The following is a 19,046-nucleotide window of genomic DNA, read 5'->3' on the forward strand; positions in this document are numbered from 1 at the left end:
GTGCACAACGGGAGCCTACGCGAGGCACCAGAAACGCTTCAGGACCTCCTCCTGTGTATTAGAGCGACTTCGGAGGCGATCTCCTGGAGTCACTTACATTCCTCATGCCATAGACTGGGGAGAAGAACTACACTCGCCCTCCCCACAAGCCCATTGGTCTGGTCCCAGCCCCCGGGGCCGTCACCGTGGTAACGGCGTCTAGCGGACGCGGAGGTGGCTCGCCGCCGTTCATTGTTGTGGGACAGGTGGCAGCGGTGACTGCGCCTGGCGTTGCCTTGAGAACGCCAGGACTCACCGTAGCAAAATGGGCCTCTCCCCGAAGTCCCTCCTCTTCCTCTTCCTCCTCCCCGACCACAAAGCAAAGGGCACCCCTTTCTGGTGGACGTGGGGGCATCCAGAACTTTTCGGGGGAACCGGCCCCAAGTTCGTCGGATTCCGCGGATGTTTCCAGGTAAGACGTACAGACGGACGATGACCTGCCCGCCCTGCTCTCTGCGCAGACTGCCACCTCCCCACATCCCGACTCTTCAGCTTTTACAAGCAGGGGGAACTGAGTCCCAGGGACCACTTCAAGGTGACACAGCGAGCAAGGGCAGAGAACTACTCGAGAATCAACGCCAGATCTCCCGAAGTCCTAACAGTGTATATTATTGGTTCCATTTGAAAAATAAACCCAGAGCCATTCAAGGGATATTTATTGGGTGCCCGGTGAGTGCACCAGGTCATCCATCCAGTGAAAGCCAGATCCCGTGGGCCTCTGGCTCCAAGTGCAATTATCTTCCAACTACACCCCAGTGCATTGAAAACGGAGAGTTCTATGCCCTAGAACCAAACTCTGCGATTTAATCCAGCACTATCCAATGGAAATATAATGTGAGCCATATGTGTCATTTAGAATTTTCTAGTAGCCATATTTTAAATATTTTTAAAAATCAGATTATATTGAGTATTTTATTTAATTCGTGTGTCTCAAATATTATCATTTCATCTTATCAACATTGTTTTTTATTTATTTTTTGTTTATTTGAGAGAGGACAAGCAGGAGTTAGGGGAAGGGCAGAAGGAGAGGTAGAGAGAGAATTCCAAGCACACTCACTGCTGAGCACAGAGCCTAACAGGGGCTGGGGCTGGATCTCAGAATCCTGAAATCATGACCTGATCAGAAATTAAGAGTCCAACTGGCTGAGCCACCCAGGTGCCCCCATATAATCAATGTTTTTAAATTTATACTGCTTCAGTTTTTAAGTTTCAATTAATTAAAATTTCAGTTCTGGGAATTCCTGAGTAGCTCAGTGGTTTAGAGCCTGCCTTTGGCTCAGGGCGTGATCCTGAAGTTCCAGGATCAACTCCCACATCTGGCTCCCTGCATGGAGCCTGCTTCTCCTTCTGCCGTGTCTGTGTGTGTGTGTGTGTGTGTGTGTGTCTCACGAATAAAGAAATAAAAATCTTTTAAAAATAATAAATAAATAAATAAATAAATAAATAAATAAATAAATAAATAAAATTTCAGTTCTTCAGTGACACTAACCAGATTCCAAGGGCTCAATTGTCACATATGTTTGGTGGCTACTGTAACACATAGATCTAGCCTTTTCCTACCTTTCTACACTTGCTCTTGTCTGCTTGAATGGTATCCTTCCCCTTTATCTAATTAACTCCTATTCTTCTTCCTTCAAGCCTTGACTACATCCATACCTAATATCAGCTCATCTCATAGCACTACATTCTCCCTTCAAAGCAATGGTCACAGGATACTAATAATAATTCACAATTATTTATATAATCATTTGATTATTGCATGTCTCCCTTAGTAGGCATAAGCTCCACTAGGGCAGGGATCAAGTCTGGCTTAGCGCACTACCAGGTCCCTAGTAAAAGCACACTGCTGGCTTCTCACGGGTACTCAGTAAATTGTCATTGAGCGGCTGAAGTTTTTGTTTGTTTGTTTGTTTTTGTTTTTGTTTTTGTTTTTTAAGATTATTTATGGGCAGCCAGGGTGGCTCAGCAGTTTAGTGCCACCTTCAGCCCAGGGCGTGATCCTGGAGACTCAGGATCGAGTCCCACATGGGACTCCCTACATGGAGCCTGCTTCTCCGTCTGCCTGTGTCTCTGCCTCTCTCTCTCTGTGTTTCTCATGAATAAATAAATAAAATATATTAAAAAAAAGAGCAAACGTCTGATTCCAAAGTCAGCAGTGTTTTAACTTGTTTAATATGCTTAAATTTCAGCTGCCAGAATCTGTGCCACACGAGGGCAGAGTGTTACTCTTCCACTCATCTGCCCCCAGAACTGCACAGTGAGAGACATGGGCTAGATATTCAGCAAATTGTACATGAGCTAGATATTCAGCAAATTGTTTTCTCCCCCAACCTTTTTTTCTTCCCCAAGGAGAGACAGTAAAAACTTATCATGTTTCAGAGGCTTCTTTGGACTAAAAAGGTATGATGAAAAATTCAGAGGAGAACAGAGTATGTATTTTAAGCATTTCTTTTAAGAACCATAATAATAGCCAATTCTTCCATTAAGGCATGAGTAAGAATGTCAAGCTAAAGCAAGAGGCTTCTTTTTTTTTTTTTTTAATTTTTATTTATTTATGATAGTCACAGAGAGAGAGAGAGAAGCAGAGGGAGAAGCAGGCTCCATGCACCGGGAGCCCGACGTGGGATTCGATCCCGGGTCTCCAGGATCGCGCCCTGGGCCAAAGGCAGGTGCCAAACCGCTGCGCCACCCAGGGATCCCGCAAGAGGCTTCTTGATAGAGTCACCCTAAGGCTGCTTCTCAGAGAACATGCTATAATTTTGCAATCATGCTGTGGAGTAGGTAGGAGGAAAGTGAGAAGCCCTGCAATGCACCTGCTGCCTCCTTACCCTCTCCCCTTTGCCTATAGAGCAAAAGGAGGAAATAATAGTGACCTGGGCCTGGGACAGCCTTTCTTGCAATCTAACTGACTTGGGACAGCGCCAAGCTTCTTTGGACTAGAAAGAAGTATGGTGAGTGAGTCTAAAATGGAATCAAATATTGAGAGTACCTAATCTATGGGGATTAATAATTTGCATAATGGAGAAAGTTATGGAAGCAAATAATTCCGGTTCAGAATTGTAAGTGCTGTAATGGAGAGATGGAAGCAGGATTCTGAACTTCCCAGAGGAGGGGTGGTAACTAATGGCCTGGAGTATTTCAAGGTTTTCCAAAAGAGGGGCACCTGGACGGCTCAGTCAGTTAAGTATCGGACACTTTATCTCAGCTCAGGACTTTTTTTTTTTTTTTTAAGATTTTATTTATTTATGAGAGACACAGAGAGACAGAGAAGGCAGAGGGAGAAGCAGGCTCCATGCAGGGAGCCCAACGTGGAATTCGATCCCAGGTCTCCAGGATTAGGCCCTGGGCTGAAGGCTGCGCTAAACTGCTAAGCCACTGGGTTGCCCATCAGCTCAGGTCTTGATCTCAGGGTCATGAGGCATGGAGCCTACTTAAAAAGAAACAAACAAACACATTGTTTAGAAGAGAAGGTTTTCCAAAAGATAGATCTCGGGATGAGCGTGGAATAGAGGGAACAGCATGTGAAAAGGCTTAGAGGTGCTGGGAGCATAGCAGAGCAGGGACCAGGAGGAAGGACAGAGGGGTAGGCATACAGGGTGCACGGCTGGGGAAAAGAGGCGGAGCAGAAGGCGAGAAAAAGAGAATGTGGTGAAAGAGCCCCTGGGGCGATTTTCCCACTAAACTACATTTTCTCTGTCCTTCCATTACATATGAGCTTCCTGAAGGCCCATCTGAGTCTTTTACTTCATTAGAACCAGGCCTGTGCCACCAGCTCTGGCCATGGAAGAGCCAGGAATGGTAGTCCGAACTCCTGCCAATAGACCCAGGAAAGCAGTCCGGCTGGAGTGTTCTGAAGCCAGGAGGAAAAGTAGTGATGGGGTTGGTTTCCTGGGAGGGAGCAGGAAGCCTCAGGTAGGTCGGGAGCCTCAGGCCGAGGAGATGGACTGACCCAGTGTCATAGCATCTGAGAGCTGAAAAGGGTCTTAGGGAATCTAAGCCAAATCTCTGACTTAGCAGAAGAGTCTCAGAGAGATGGGACTTTGGTGTCTTTTCTAGTTTGGTTACTGGTTTGCTAGGCGGCCCGGAGCTCTGGCCTTTTCAGCACTCTAGTCTCCTGATTTTATTTTATTTTATTTTATTTTATTTTATTTTTTTTATTTATTTATGATAGTCACAGAGAGAGAGAGAGAGAGAGAGGCAGAGACACAGGCAGAGGGAGAAGCAGACTCCATGCACCGGGAGCCCGACGTGGGATTCGATCCCGGGTCTCCAGGATCGCGCCCTGGGCCAAAGGCAGGCGCTAAACAGCTGCGCCACCCAGGGATCCCCTAGTCTCCTGATTTTAAATGCTAAAACAGTTTTCATGGGAACGGGGTGGGTGGGGTATCAACAGGAAGAGTGTATGTCTGAAATCCTCAGAAGGGCTTGGCAAAAGGATTGCCTCCATTCCCCACGTTGCCTGCAGCATGTGCCTCGCCATCAGCCCAGCTTGCCAGATTGTGTTTTCTTTTTTTTTAAGATTTTATTTATTTATTCATGAGAGACACACACGGAAAGAGAGAGAGAGAAAAGCAGGCTCCATGCAGGGAGCCTGATGTGGGGCTCAATCCCAGGACTCCAGGATCATGCCCCGGGGCTGAAGGCAGGCGCTAAACCACTGAACCACCCAGGGATCCCTGTGGTTGTGTTTTCTAAGATGGTTCTATGCTGTTTGTGATTTCCAGGAGGCTGGTTGAACATAAAACAAGATTGGGGTAGGAAATGAGAGGCTCTTAAGTTTACAAGAAACTGGACAATGGCTTATTTCAGTAACATGGATGTCATCAATGTCACTGCCTTGCCAATGGTACCAGTGGATGAGTACCTGACTGTATCTCTCAATGCACAGAACAAGGTGAAGAATGCTGTGAGGAAGACCCTGGAGGACAATCCACCCTGTATCCTTCTATGGTGCTGTCTACAACTCAGACCAAATACACCTGCCACAGATGTGTAACTAGTGTCTGCATCTGTGACCCAAGTTATCGGCCCTCTCCTTATCTGCTTGTTAATTTGTTTTCAATTAGTTAAGCCCTACCAATCCTCCAAAAGAATCTGAGACCATGACAGATGGTTTGAGTTTATTTTACTAAGATCATCAGGAAGGGACCCAAAGAAGAAGTGTGGAAATATTTGTTGAAAGAACAGGGAAGAAGAAGGGGGGAAAGCTCATTTTCTTCATTGTCTCATTCTTTCTCTTCTGTTTTCCTAAGAATTATACATAGCAACCAAGAAGTCTTGGTGCAGCGCTCTGCCCCTCAGACAAATGAGCTTAAGACCCAACTTTGTTGATCTCACTAGCTTGACCTTGCCTCTTCTCACCTGCCAGCCCTTCTACCTGGGCTCGAGTTTGCCCTTTCCGGCATCCTCCCTCCCCCACTCCACCCCCACCCCCACCCGGGCCTCTTCCAGCATCTGACTTCTCTAGCCCTGCCTTTGTTGATCTCCTCTCCCTTCTGACTCTGAGCTCTATGCCAGGGACCCTCAGAAGCCCATCTCTGGAGGACCTTAGAGCTCATCTGGCAAATAACCCTCTCAGGTTATAAATAACCCCATGTCTTCTGGTCTCATCAAGAGCTCATTGACCTTCAAGTCCTGCTGCTGCCAGCCAAGCTGCAGGTGTCCCCTCTGCATCCCTTTGTCTTCTGCACCTCTCAGAAACCCTTCTGGAGATGAGCACAAGTGATCCCATCAGGGTCTGCTTCTCAGACTCACTTTCCTGGGTCTTTTTCTAATGTCCCCTCTTTCTTCTTAATCCCTCACTCATCTCAACCTAACTAACCCATTTCACTTCCTATGCTTTATCATGTCCTTTCTTGGCATCTTCATCTGTCAAGTATCCTCCGATCTGTAAGAACCCTTGAGAGTAATAGAAAAAGGAGTGAACTCTGCTTTATATGAAGGCAGTGAGGAGTGATAGGATTATGGGGCTTCTACGAGGATATTTCCTAGACCAATTGAGTCTAAGACAGAAAGAAATGCAAACGTAAAGAGGATAACAAGAGCAGCCCTTGAACTGAGCAGAGATTTCAATAGTGATAAACAAGGTTGAGATACTTCTGACCCAGTCATCCCTCACCTGAAAGTCTCCCTTAAAGGAACAATCCCAAACATGGAAACAGCTCTCTATGTGCATCACGACATTATTTATCATAAAAAAATTATGAACAACTTAAATATTCAATAGCCATGGGACAGTTAAATGTATTAAGGCGCATTCTCTAAATGGATTCATATAATGCCGTTTAAAATATTATGAGGATTATTTAGCTCTATAGAGAATGATCATAATAATGAGTGGAAGAGAAGTCGAGTCCTGAAATAGACATTCGCTGAGATTGTAATCATGTAAAATGTATGTTATAAAAAATACTGGAAGAAAATTTCCCCAAATCCTAACAGAAGTTGTTAGCATGGTAGCATAATGGATGATTCTTTTTATATTTTCCAAGGTGTCTAGGATATGGTTAATTTTCATTTAGACTTTATAAAGCAACTCATTTAAAACGACAAAAGTGTGAATGTTTGTAAAGAAAATTGTTAAGTGAAGAGACAGCTCAGAGAGTGAGCCAGGCTAGCTAGCCCTGTCCTTTTCCTGTGTGATCAGTACCCAGAGAATTTCCTTAGCAGACTCACCTCTCAGCCTGCCTTATTGGCTCCATACACCAGGTGAATCAAACGATTGGCGAGCTAGATCTGAGTCCCAACAGCCTGGTGAGTTACGGGTCCCAATACAAGGCTTCCTCCACTTATCTGAAAGCACATTTGCACAATGGAGATCTGAAAGATATATTTTATTAGTAAACTTTATTTTTTGGAGCAGTTTTGGGTTCAAAACAAAAGTGAGGAGAAAGGACAGAGTTCCCACATACCCCTATCTCCACACCTGGACAAGCTCCCCATCACCACAGTGGTACATTTGTTACAGTCGATGAACCTGCATTGACACATCATTATCACCCCAAATTCGTTGTTTACATTAGGGTTCTCTCTTTGTGCTGTGCATTCTGTGAGTTTCGACAAATGTGCAATTACATATATCCACCTTTGTAGCATCATACAGAAGAGTTTCACTGCCCTAAGAATCCTCTGTGCCTCTCCTATTCAGCCCAGCCAACTCCTGGCCACCCCTGAACTTTCTGCTGTCTTCATAGTTTTACCTTTTGCAGAATGACATAGAGTTAGAACCATACAGTATGCGGCCTTTTTCAGACTGGCTTCTTTTACTTAGTAATATGCATTTAAATTTCCTTCATGTCTTTCCATGGCTCAATACTTGTTTCTTCTTGGCACTGAAGAAGGTCCCTTTGTCTGAATGCACCACAGTTTATTTACCTGTTCACCTACAGAAAGACCTCTTGGTGTTTCCAAGTTTTGGCAATTATACATAAGGCTGCTGTGAACATCTTTGTGCAGGGTTTTGTGTGGACATATATTTTCAGTTCTTTTGGGTAAATAGTGAGGAGCGCGATTCCTGGACCAGATGGCAAGAGTATGTTTAGTTTTCTAAGAAACCGCCAAACTGTCTCCCAAAGTGGCTGCACCATTTTGCATTCCCACCAGCCATGAATGAGAGCTCCTGTTGTTCCCCATCCTCACCAGCATTTGGTGTTGTCAGCATGCTGGATCTTGGCCATTCTGATCAGTATATAGCAATGTCTCCTTGTCGTTTGAATTTGCAATTCTCTAATGACATGTGGAATTGAACATCTTTTCATGTGCCTGCTTGCCATCTGTTGATCTTCTTAACTGGGGTGTCTATTACAGTCTTCGCCCCATTCTTTGAGTTGTTTTCTTACTGTTGGGTTTTAAGAAATCATTGTGTATTTTGGGTAACAGTCTTCTACCAGATGTGTTTTTTGCAAATATTTTCTGCTGCTTCACTCTGACTAAATCTCCTGACCCCATCCCCTTGGCAGCTTACTCTCCAGCAAGTTCCTCCAGCCCCAGGGCCCTGAGCTGGTCATTGCCTCCATAGTTTTCAGTTTTACCCTCTCCCCTCAACTTTTCTAGTGCTAACTTTTTGGGGCCAGTTCATCTTTTGAGTCTGTCTTTTTGTTTTTGTTTTTTAAAATTTTAAATGGCAAGGTAATGCATACTTATTCTAAAATATTCAAATGGAGGCACCTGGTGGCTCTGTCGGTTGAGAATCCGACTCTTGCTTTCAGTTTCACTCATGATCTCAGGCTCATGTAATGGAGCCCCACATTGGGCTCTGCTTGGTGTGGAGTCTACTTGGGATTCTCTCTCTCTCCCTCTCCCTGCACCCCTCCTCCTTGCTTACACAGTCTCTCTCTCTAAAATATAAAGTACTCAAACCATTGACAAGTATATTAAGTAAACTCTGAAAGTCACTTCACTCCCAGCCCAATTTACTCCTTAGAAGTAACCATCAATAATTGGTGTGTATCCTTCTAGAACTTTTTATATGCATTTAGAAATCAGGATGCCTGGGTGGCTCAGTCAGTTAGGCATCTGCCTTTGGCTTAGGTCATGATCCCGGGGTCCTGGGATCAAGCCCTGAATCAGGCTCCCTGCTCCATGGAGAGTCTGCTTCTCCCTCTGCCTGCCACTCCCCCTGCTTGTGCTCTCTCTCTCTGTCAAATAAATAAAATCTAAAAAAAAGAAATAGAGAACACATATATTTAGGGTTATTGTAGGGTTATTGTTTTCTTTTATTTAGATTTTATTTATTCATGAGACACAGAGAGAGAGAGAGAAAGAGAAGCAGGCTCCATGCCGGGAGCCCGACGTGGGACTCCATCCCGGGACTCCAGGATCGCACCCTGGGCCAAAGGCAGGTGCTAAACCGCCGAGCCACCCAGGGATCCCCTCAAATTGCTTTTCACAGAGATTAAACTGTTGTTTAGTCATGCAGCAATGAGACCACTAGTTTCAATTGCCCCTACACTACCAATCGAATTGTGAGTAAAGGCAAAACAGACACACGCTATTTGGTGTGATTGCCTATAAGTTAAGAAACCTTGTATCTGTGTTTGTGCACATATCCATGGGAGAGGTTATAGCACTAGAGGCATATGCTCTGGAGTAAGACTGTCTAACTTTAAATTCCTGGTCTATTATTTTCTCACATTGTGACATTAGGCAAATCATTTAATCTCTGTGAATCTCTTTTTTTTTTTTTAAAGATTTTATTTATTTATTCACGAGAGACACAGAGAAAGAGATAGAGGCAGAGACACAGGCAGAGGGAGAAGCAGGCTCCATGCAGGGAGCCCGACGTGGGACTCGATCCCGGGTCTCCAGGATCACACCCTGGGCTGAAGGCGGCCCTAAACCGCTGAGCCACCAGGGCTGCCCTCCATCTTCTAGAAAATGATAACAGTAATAAAGTATCATTCATAGGGCTGCTGCAAGAATTAGTTAAAACCGACAAAGAAAAAAAAATAATTATTAAAAACAAACAAAAGAAACCCACAAAGACCCTTAAATCAGGGCAGAGAAGAGTGCCGGCTCATAGGAGAGACATTCCATACATACCAATGTGTAGGAGAAGAGTCTGGAAGGATACACACCAGTCAGTAGGGTCAGTTCTGGAAAGAGGGTAAAGAGGAAGGCAAGTAAAGCATCTTTTACTGTATATATTTCTGTAATGTTTAGGTATTTTACAATAGGAATGTTATTTATGTGTCAGTTCTGTGGCTTTTTTTAAATGATAATTTTAAAAACAGGAAAAAGGATGTTTTCCTCCTAGAAGCAGGATCCAGTGGCTTTTCAAGATTACCTAGCATTGGCGTATCCCCTCAGGTGGTCTTCATCACCAGTCAGTTCCAGGAAGGGGCTGGCAGGAGCAACCCAGGGCCCTCACATGACCTGGAGGAAGGGACCCTTCACCTGTCCTACCTGTCCTCTGCCCAAGCAGCCGGCCAGATCTGTCAGAGCTGCCTTCTGCCACCAGAGCCCATCCCCAGGCTACCCTGCCGGCCTCTCTTGGTTGCGGGTTGCCCTGTTCTATGTTCACCAGGCCTTGACTGTGTGGATGCTTCTCCTGAGTCAGCACCTTAGCCAGACTAGTTTCTCCTGCGTCCCGGATGGCTGGCATCTAGCACAGCGCCTGGTGTGTTCAGAAGTGCTTAATAGATGTGTACTAATGAAGGAGTGAGCCCCAGGTCCTCCTCCCTGCGTCCCATGTAGCCAAGTCCTATTTCTATTCCCTCTTCCATGCCCTGAGTGTGGGTTTCCCTCATCTCTGGCCATGAACCTCACCTAGGTCCCCTTTCCAGTCTCCCTCCCCTCGAGATCTCCCCCACTCCACATCACAGCTCCACCATCCACACAGCCACAGCAGGCTCCTCTTCCTGCAGCTCATCACTCTGGAAAGGCCTTCCCGTGTCCTCTACCCCAGGACTAGTGTAGATGCCCCTTCTGGGCACACTTCTGGCATCCTGTCCCTCCCCATGGCAGCACTGATCACTTCATAATCACTGGCTGCTCCCCACTAACCTGTGAACCTTTGGAGGGCAGGGATGGTGTTCACTGCTCTCCTCTGCATCCTTGATGGGCTTTGATGGGTGCTCAGGAAATATTTATGGAAGGAATGATAGGGTTGCAAATTCTCGCTTTTCTGCTGTACTTCAGCCTCATATTCTCAGCTACCTGAAGCAGTGCCACCAAAACCTAAGTGATCATCAGAATCCCTTGCAACATTTTAAAAAACTGAAAGTGTAAAGAGCATCACACAGGATGCAATCCTTGTTGGTACAGGATTTCTCTGGAAGGCTAGGCAAGAACTAAGGATGTGGGCGGTGGGTAGGAAGACTTGTGACTAGACTATTAGATTTTGTACCTTGTAAAATATTTACTAGTTTTTACAATTTAAAATCTATTCAAGAGCCACAGTAAATAAACAATTCATGACCCAAGGCAGATGTCAGGAATGAGCTTCTCTAATGAATTGGTATATCTGAATAATTCCCCAACAATGCTGGTCACTTGCCAGGTTTAGGAGTTGACTTGCCCCTTGTCCATACTGCTCTCATCCCAAAGGCAAACAGCCCAGCACTGGTGTCACATTTTCCCCTGAAATTTGTTTTTATTCCAATGTTCATCTATCCTTTCTGCTCTCTCTGTATACAAATTTTGTCCATCCTTCCAAGGCCCAGATAATATTGGCTACAATGGCACCCTGATAAGGCTCAGAGATGCTGCTGTTTTGCAACATTGGCATATACCCGTTCAATTCATTCATCATGCTACTTTTTTCGGAGCAACAGTGTCGACAGACTTACCAACGTGACCCCTTTCCCCATCTACATACACCTACATACATGCCGATTTAGGATAAGGTGATGGGAGGCTAGAGGGGCATTTCACAGTTTATGGAGGGCAACAGACAGCTGCCTCATCATGCCCCCCAACACTCATGTCCTACCTCTCTGGGCATTCCTCTGTGACTGCTCCAACTCACGCTGCTCTCATTTGTTTGAATCCCAAACATAGCAGTTTAGGACTTAATTGGCCCATGTATGCTGATATGACTATCCAAACAGATTGTAAATTCCTAGGGCAAGAGCACAGAATCATAATTCTTCGTTAACTCTTATTATCCAAGAACAGTGCTGGGTTCATGGTTGACAATCAGTACAACTTGTTGGATCACTGACATTAATTTTTCTTTTCTTTCCTCAACAAAGGGTGGGGAAGTCAGATCAAGAGAAATCTCTTGAGCAATCAAGGGTATGGTGATTAATAATAATAATTTCCCTTTATTGAGCAGCTCCTGCCTGATAGTAACCTCTGTGCTAGTGTTTTAAGATGCATTCAATACTTTATATGTGATCCTTACAAGGATCCTAGAAGGTAGGTATCACTGCCCCCCTCAGAGGGTTTAACCAATAGCTTTTAACCCATGGAGCTTGATTGGAACCCCATTCCAAATCCTGTACCCCTCAGAGGTGTAGACAAGAGGAGGCATAGCCAGGAGGAGGAGCAGTGTGAGAGAGGGAGAGGTGGGGGAATGTATTGGTGGTGACACTTGAGGTGGGGCAGGGATGAGGTCAGTGACACTAACGGCCACCAAGGGCCTAGCACCTAGGGGGAAGACAGTGAGGCACTGCCACCAACTTTGCTCCAGGACTTTTGCACACCAACAGGAGAAGTGGCCTGACCTCTGACCCTACCCCTGTCAGAGATCTGCATGAACCGCCCTAATGCCCCTTTTCTTTTTGATTTTTAAAGGCAATTGAGAGATTTGAGCTGGAAAAGAAGGCTTTGAGAGAGAAAAGTCGCGGCGGCTTGAGAGACAGAGGCAAAAATCCTTTCTCATAGCCTTGCTGGTATTTTTGTGGGGTTCGGCTTTTGTTAATATCTCAAATGCAGTTAAGCGGGAATCCAGCATTTCAGCTGAGGATATTTCTGTCCTCTTCTGAAGGAGCCTCACATCTGAGTTGCTGGCATTGGGCAAATTAGGAGGGGAAGGACTGCACACTTAGAGACGGCCTGCTATGTGGCTCACTGCACCACTGCTTTCATGCGGATTCCCTCGTTAAATCTTCATAATGTCCCCACCTGTGGGGTAGATGCCAGTGAACATAGTTTATAGATGAGGAAACCAGCTTGGAGCAAGGGAACGGCTTGTCTGCAGCAGGTCCTGAATTCAGGTCCCAGCCTGCCTTCACAGCCCATGCTGTGTGCTCCTGGGGCAAGGAGTCTAACCCATCAGGAAGGGAATCTTAGTGAGTCAGCAGCGCAAGTGGGGTCCAATGAGACTAAGAGTGTAACTGGCAGCCGGCAGCTCAGGCTGAGTGAAAAATCGCAGCTGTAATTACTGCACAGTGGTGAACAGACCCCATGGTTACTCACATCCTGTTTCTCTTCCATTCTTCTGCAGACAAGACTCAAAGCAGATCACAGTATACATGCAGAGGCTCACAATCCAGGAATGTCAAATCTTTCGTTAGTAGAAGGGTAAGGGATCTATTGCTGGGTCTCTTTCTGACTGATTTCTGCTGGGCATGAAATAGAGTTTAGTCCTGGGGAGGGGACACTTGGCACCTGGCTGGCAATGGTACAGGAAAACCACAGAGTGCCCTTTTTAGAGGATCTTAGAGCACCTTGATAACACTAGAATTTCTCATGCCACCCTTGAAGGGCTAGAATGAAGAGTGTTCCAGAGGTCATTTGTCTGTTTATTTTTAGAACTTCCAAGGTGTGTCCTCTTAGAAACAGTCAGTTTAGAGTGAGCTCACACGGAGCCGCCTGTTGCCCTGCTCCAAGAGGCCCATTCGCGCAGCGGAGCAAGTTGTGTCCGTCACTTGGACGCCACAGGAAGCTGATAGGAGTAGGTCAGCAACCTGTCCAGCATCATGCATCTGGCTCATGGCAGAGTGCCTGTCACCCGCCCATGGCCAGGCTGCCCGCTGCCTCCGCAGCCGCCATCAGGCCCCACTCCAGTGAAGATTCTCCCAACTTGCTCATTTAGCTACCCAGGTCATATGTGTTCAAACTTTCTTTTTTGGGGGGTACAGTATACTTTATTGATGGTACATGACAAGGTAGGGCTCCCCAAGCTCCTGTGTTCAAACTTTTAAAGGTCAGAGTACACGAAACCATCTGTTATTGTTACCCTGTTTCCACCTTTTAGCCCAGGAAATTCCCACACAGCACAAAGCCTGATGGTCGAGAGAGTGGGTCGAAACTGGCATCCTGCCTATGATGGTGGCCAAATGGATGTGAATGTCCTGGCCAAAGTGGCACAGCTAGTAAATGGTGGAGCTGACCTCTGGCCCGGGTTGTGTGAGTCGGGGTCAGAGCAGTTCATCAGTTGAGTTTGGCCAATGCCAGAGCCCAGTTAGAAAGCAGCTCAGTCCCTGAGAATGTTTCCAGTAGGTGCCATGGGTGATGGTAATCTGTCTCTTCTTTCCAATTTTCTATATTTTCACACTTTTTGTAGTTATTATATTGTCTCTTTAAGAAATTCTTTCTAGGGTGCCTGGGTGGCTCAGCGGTTGAGCGTCTGCCTTCAGTTCAGGGCATGATCCCACAGTCCTGGGATCGAGTCCCCCATCTGGCTCTCTGCATGGAGCCTCCTGCTTCTCCCTCTGCCTGTGTCTCTGCCTCTCTCTCTGTGTCTCTCGTGAATAAATAAATAAAATCTTAAAAAAAAAAAATTCTTTCTAAATGAAGAAACCCAAAAGGGAGGAAACTTACATGCTCCAAATTATCAAAGACTATAATATTAATTGGAGGTAATCAGAGAGTATAGTTAATTAAATGATGGGATGTCTTCAGTGATAGTTTTTTTTAAAGGTTTTATTTATTTATTCATGAGAGACACGCAGAGAGAGGCAGAGACACAGGTAGAGGGAGGAGCAGGCTCCCTGCAGGGAGACTGATACAGGATTTGATCCCAGAACCCCGTAAATCATGCCCTGAGCCAAAGGCAAATGCTCAACCACTGAGCCACCCAGGCTCCCCAGTGATAAATTTGAAGACAGTGTAACAGTGTGGAAAATCTAAAGTGGACAAACGAGGACATAAAGTGTGTGTGTGTGTGTGTGTTTATGTTTCTGTGTTGTAAAGTGAGTGAAGTTACACATACATATTTGTATATAGGTGCTCAAAGCCTGAAAGGGAAAAATCAGAAATAACATCAATAGGAGTTTGGCTAGAGGTGCTGGGATCATGAATGCACCCCTATTTTTTCCAGTGTTCTATAAACTGGTTATATTGTCTTCATGAGGAAAAGGGGAAGCTATCCTGTTATTAGTTTTAAACTGTCAAATGATGGACCTTATTTCTATATTCTGCTTTTTGTTTCAGAAAATAGCCCATAAAAACATGCTGGTGGAGCTGTACCAGTACCCACAATTTAACAGCGCTGTGCCAAACAGGCTTCCAAACGGGGTGAACTTCTGTGACATGGTGGGCAATGTGGTCCGGGCTGAGAGAAACCGCCTGAGTGGCAAGGTAAGGAAAGACAGTGGGCAGTTCACCAGTGTGACATCAGCTCTCTGAGGCCCAGCTGTACCCCAGCTTTGCAGCAAGCTGTGTTCCTGGCAGATGCAGCTTTCCCTGATTTATACCCCAAGAAACAGAGTCAAGGTCACTAAGTAAGTCATTCAGGGCCACGCAGTTTGCAAGTGACTGAGCTGAGATTAGAACCCAAGCCTACACGTTCCCTCCAAAATCTAGATTCTTCCTCCCAGAGCACTGGTTTCCAGACTGTTTTGATCACATATCCTATCAGCAAAAACTTCTGAGCGTGTGCCCTCATGATGTATTGTTTCTTTATAAATGATATGCTTGCTCTGTTGTCAACAGCTACATTGTTTATTAGTAATCTTAATTTCTTGTTTTTCTTTTAAAAAAAAAAAGATTTTTATTTATTTATTCATGAGAAACAGAGAGAGAGAGAGGCAGAGGCAGAGGGATAAGTAGGCTCCATGCAGGGAGCCTGACGTGGGACTCAATCCAGGGCCTCCAGGACCATGCCCTGGGCTGAAGGCAGAGCTAAACCACTGAGCCACCCAGGCTGCCCTAATTTCTTGTTTTTCTTAATTAGACATTAGTTAGAACATTTTCCTCCTACACCCCTTGGTACCACTTGGGGTGAATTAGCACTTGGGGTACTGGAGGGTGGTAGGTTCCTTGGGAAGCAGGGTGGGGGCACTCTGAGGCCCAGAACCTGTGTGAGACAGCACTGGTCACTCAGGACTTGGGGACCAGTTTAAGGAGGGGTGGGGAGTGAGGGAAGCCTAGAATATGGTAGCTATAGCTCTATAGCTGTGCCTCAGTGCCCTTCACGACTGTTCACTAACCACCCTGTCCCCAGAACAGCTCCAATCCTTGTCCCCTTGGCTCCTAACTAGTCACCCCACCATTCCCGGGGCCCAGCTTCTTAGTCTTATCTATGCGCACTTCCCACTGCTGCTTCAAACCACTCACTCCTCCATCTCTCTCTCTCTTCTCTCCTTCCCTCCGTCCCTGTCTCTCTTTCTCTCTCTCCTTCTCTCTCCCCTCCCCCCACAGGCCTTCCTTTACTCCCTTCTCTCTTCTCCCTACTGCCTTCTCTCCGGCCCTGCCTCCACATCAGTTCCATATGTCTCGTTCCTCCGCATCTTGCATTAGGACTCTCTAAGAGTGATGATCTGTTCGGGCTAGGTACTGCCCAGTATGATGGTGGTGTTTGCTGGAGTTCCAATACCTAGTTCCAGTGTGCTCCAGCTGCAGCCAGCCTTTGACCAGACAGTGGTCACTCTGAAGTCAGGTACCTGATCCCCTGCTGTCCTCAGCATAGAGATGGAGGAGTGGTGGTACTCAGAGCATCAGATTTACCCCAGGACAATGTAAAAAGATGTTCCCTGCATTGTTATTTATGATAGCAAGGAACTGGAAGGTAGTACATGCTGGTGGCTAGGGAGCTCTCTGGGCTCTAGTTTCTTCTGTAAAATATGGTTAAGAGCAGTCTCTGTGTAGAGGTGTTATTGTAAAATTAAATAGGAGAAGGATCTTATTTAAGTGTATAAAAAGCACTTAGGGGGTGCCAGGGGGGCTCAGTTGGTTAAGCATCCGACACTTAGTTTCTGCTCAGGTCTTGATCTCAGGGTCCTGGGAGTTGGGCTCCACACTCGGGAGTCTGCTCATCCCTCTCCCTCTCCCTCTTCACCTGCTTATGCACGTGCACACATTCACTCTCTCTCTAAAATAAATAAATCTTTTTTAAAAATGAAAAGTACTAAAAAAAAAAAAAAAAAAAGGAAAGAACGAAAAAGAAAAGTACTTGGTCCAGTGCTTAGTAATGAATTCTCAAAAAAATGGTCATTTCTATTATCAGCATTATTAGAAACAGTTTAAGGATGATTAATAAAAGGCCAGCACAGTCATTTTGAGTACATATATTGTGGACTACTTAGCCATTGAACTGAGTGTTTATAAAGAGTATATTTTGGTATGCAGTGATGTTAAATTAAAAAAATATATCAGGGATCCCTGGGTGGCGCAGCGGTTTAGCGCCTGCCTTTGGCCCAGGGCGCGATCCTGGAGACCCAGGATCAAATCTCACGTCGGGCTCCCGGTGCATGGACCCTGCTTCTCCCTCTGCCTGTGTCTCTGCCTCCCTCTCTCTCTCTCTCTATCATAAATAAATAAAAATTTAAAAAATGTATATATCAGTATATAAAACTCTATAGTACAGTGTTAAATAAGCACACATAGAGGAAAATCTGGGGATGAGACCATAGATATTACCAGTGTTCCCTGAGTGATAAGGTTATAGCTTTTCTTTTCTCCTTTTTCTGTACTTTAAAAAGAAGAAAGCAGCACCTGACTGGCTCAGTCAGAAAAGCATACAAGTCTTGATCTTGGGGTCATGAGTTCAAATCCCACATGGGGAATAGAGATTACTTAAATAAATAAAAAACTTTAGGGCACCTAGGTGGCTCAGTGGTTGAGCGTCTGTCTTTGGCTCAGGTCGTAATCCCGGGGTCCTGGGATCGAGTCTCACATCGGGCTCCCCACAGGGAGCCTGCTTCTCCCTCTGCCTGTGTCTCTGCCTCTCTGTCTCTCAGAAATAAATTTTAAAAATCTTTAAAAAAATAAAATAAAATAAACTTTAAAAATAAATAGAAGAAAGACTTGAGAATAATTAGATTGTATGTTTCATGGATCGGCCGTCCCTATGTGACCTTTGTGCCCACTGGCACAGCCGCACACTCATATTCCATTTGCAATGTGGGTAGCCCCAAGGACAGTGACCACTGTCTTATTTTGGAGGTCCCATGGGGAATGTTCTCTTTAGGCCTTAATCCCCAGAAAAACTGTGTATCTCCTGGCATGCCTTTAGTCGTATAACTGATGCTTATAACTAATATTTTTCTTCAGCCCCCAGGAAACTCAAGGCAAATTTGTGTCTTACCTTTAGTTTTATTTTATTTTATTTTACTTTATTTTAAGATTTTATTTATTTATTCATAAGAGACACACACACAGAGGCAGAGACACAGGCAGAGGGAGAAGCAGGCTCCATGCAGGGAGCCCGACATGGGACTCGATCCCAGGACTCCAGGATCAGGCCCTGGGCCAAAGGCAGGCGCTAAACCGCTGAGCCACCTGGGCTGCCCTTATTTTTTTAAGCTTTTATTTTATTGTATTATTTCTTTAAAGTTTTATTTATTGAAAGAATCTCCATACCCGATGTAGGGGCCCCAACTCATGACCCTAATACCAAGAGTCTCAACGCTCCACTGACTGAGCCAACTGTGCGCTCCCATGTCTTACCTTTAAAAGGTCCCTCTTCCATCCTGCTCAGGGGCCATCGCAAACCCTTCTCTGCCTCCTCACACCCTCTCCTCCATCACCCCTCTGGGCAGGCAGCCCACGTTGCCTCTGGTTCAGAGACTCTGGAGGGCATCCCTGACTGTGAGCTCCACGCGGAGGAAAGGCCTGCTTCCCTCTTTGGACGCTGGCCCCAGCCTGGTACTGAGCCTCACCTGGGACTCGAAGAGTTGGGGGTGCCGGCTGCCCTCACTGCTCATGGCCGCTCTCTTTCTGTCACTGCAGCCTGTCCCTGTTTCTTTCCCTGACTGTGGCCCAAGTCACTCTACCCTCTGCTCTCAGAAGGTCAAGTCCAGAGGATGTGGTTTTTTGTTTTTTTTTAAAAGATTTTATTTATTTATTCATGAGAGACACAGAAAGAGAGGCAGAGACACAGGCAGAGGGAGAAGCAAGCTCCATGCGTGAAGCCCAATGTGGGACTCGATCCCAAGACCCTGGGATCACACCCTGAGCCAAAGGCAGACGCTCACCCACTGAGCCACCCAGGCGTCCCCAGAGGATGTGTTCTGTTATCACTTTAGATGACCCCTCCGTGGAACTGACCCCCTCCAGGGAACTGACCTCCCTGCACTCGGAAGTTCTGTCCTTCCTTGGTTTCTGTGCTGGCTTCTCCGTCTATTCAGGCAGCACACTTGGGCTTCCGAGCCCATGTTCTTGGGGACCCCTACCTCCAC

The 19,046-nt window shown here is 45.9% G+C and overlaps 1 protein-coding gene across 21 annotated transcripts in view; it reads left to right on the forward strand.

Moving 5' to 3' along the window:
• Positions 1-5: 5 nt before the first annotated feature.
• Positions 6-19,046, forward strand: part of FAM227A (family with sequence similarity 227 member A) — a 95,620-nt gene continuing 76,579 nt past the window's right edge. For 14 of the 21 annotated variants that reach the window (XR_005365586.1, XR_005365587.1, XR_005365585.1 and 11 more), the window contains exons 1-6: positions 315-451; positions 4,764-4,976; positions 6,722-6,792; positions 12,277-12,346; positions 12,929-13,005; positions 14,860-15,006. Coding sequence is in view for 17 of the 21 variants with exons in the window: in XM_038550560.1 (XP_038406488.1) it covers positions 4,835-4,976; positions 6,722-6,792; positions 12,277-12,346; positions 12,929-13,005; positions 14,860-15,006 (507 nt within the window). In the remaining 4 variants the exon portion in view is untranslated. Of the gene's footprint in view, positions 452-2,887; positions 2,991-4,763; positions 4,977-6,721; positions 6,793-12,276; positions 12,375-12,928; positions 13,006-14,859; positions 15,007-19,046 lie in introns of those variants that run through there. The other 7 variants (XM_038550557.1, XM_038550568.1, XM_038550559.1 and 4 more) reach the window with 7 other exon arrangements.

This window comes from Canis lupus, chromosome 10 (genome assembly GCF_011100685.1).
Source record: "Canis lupus familiaris isolate Mischka breed German Shepherd chromosome 10, alternate assembly UU_Cfam_GSD_1.0, whole genome shotgun sequence".
Classification (NCBI taxonomy): domain Eukaryota; kingdom Metazoa; phylum Chordata; class Mammalia; order Carnivora; family Canidae; genus Canis; species Canis lupus.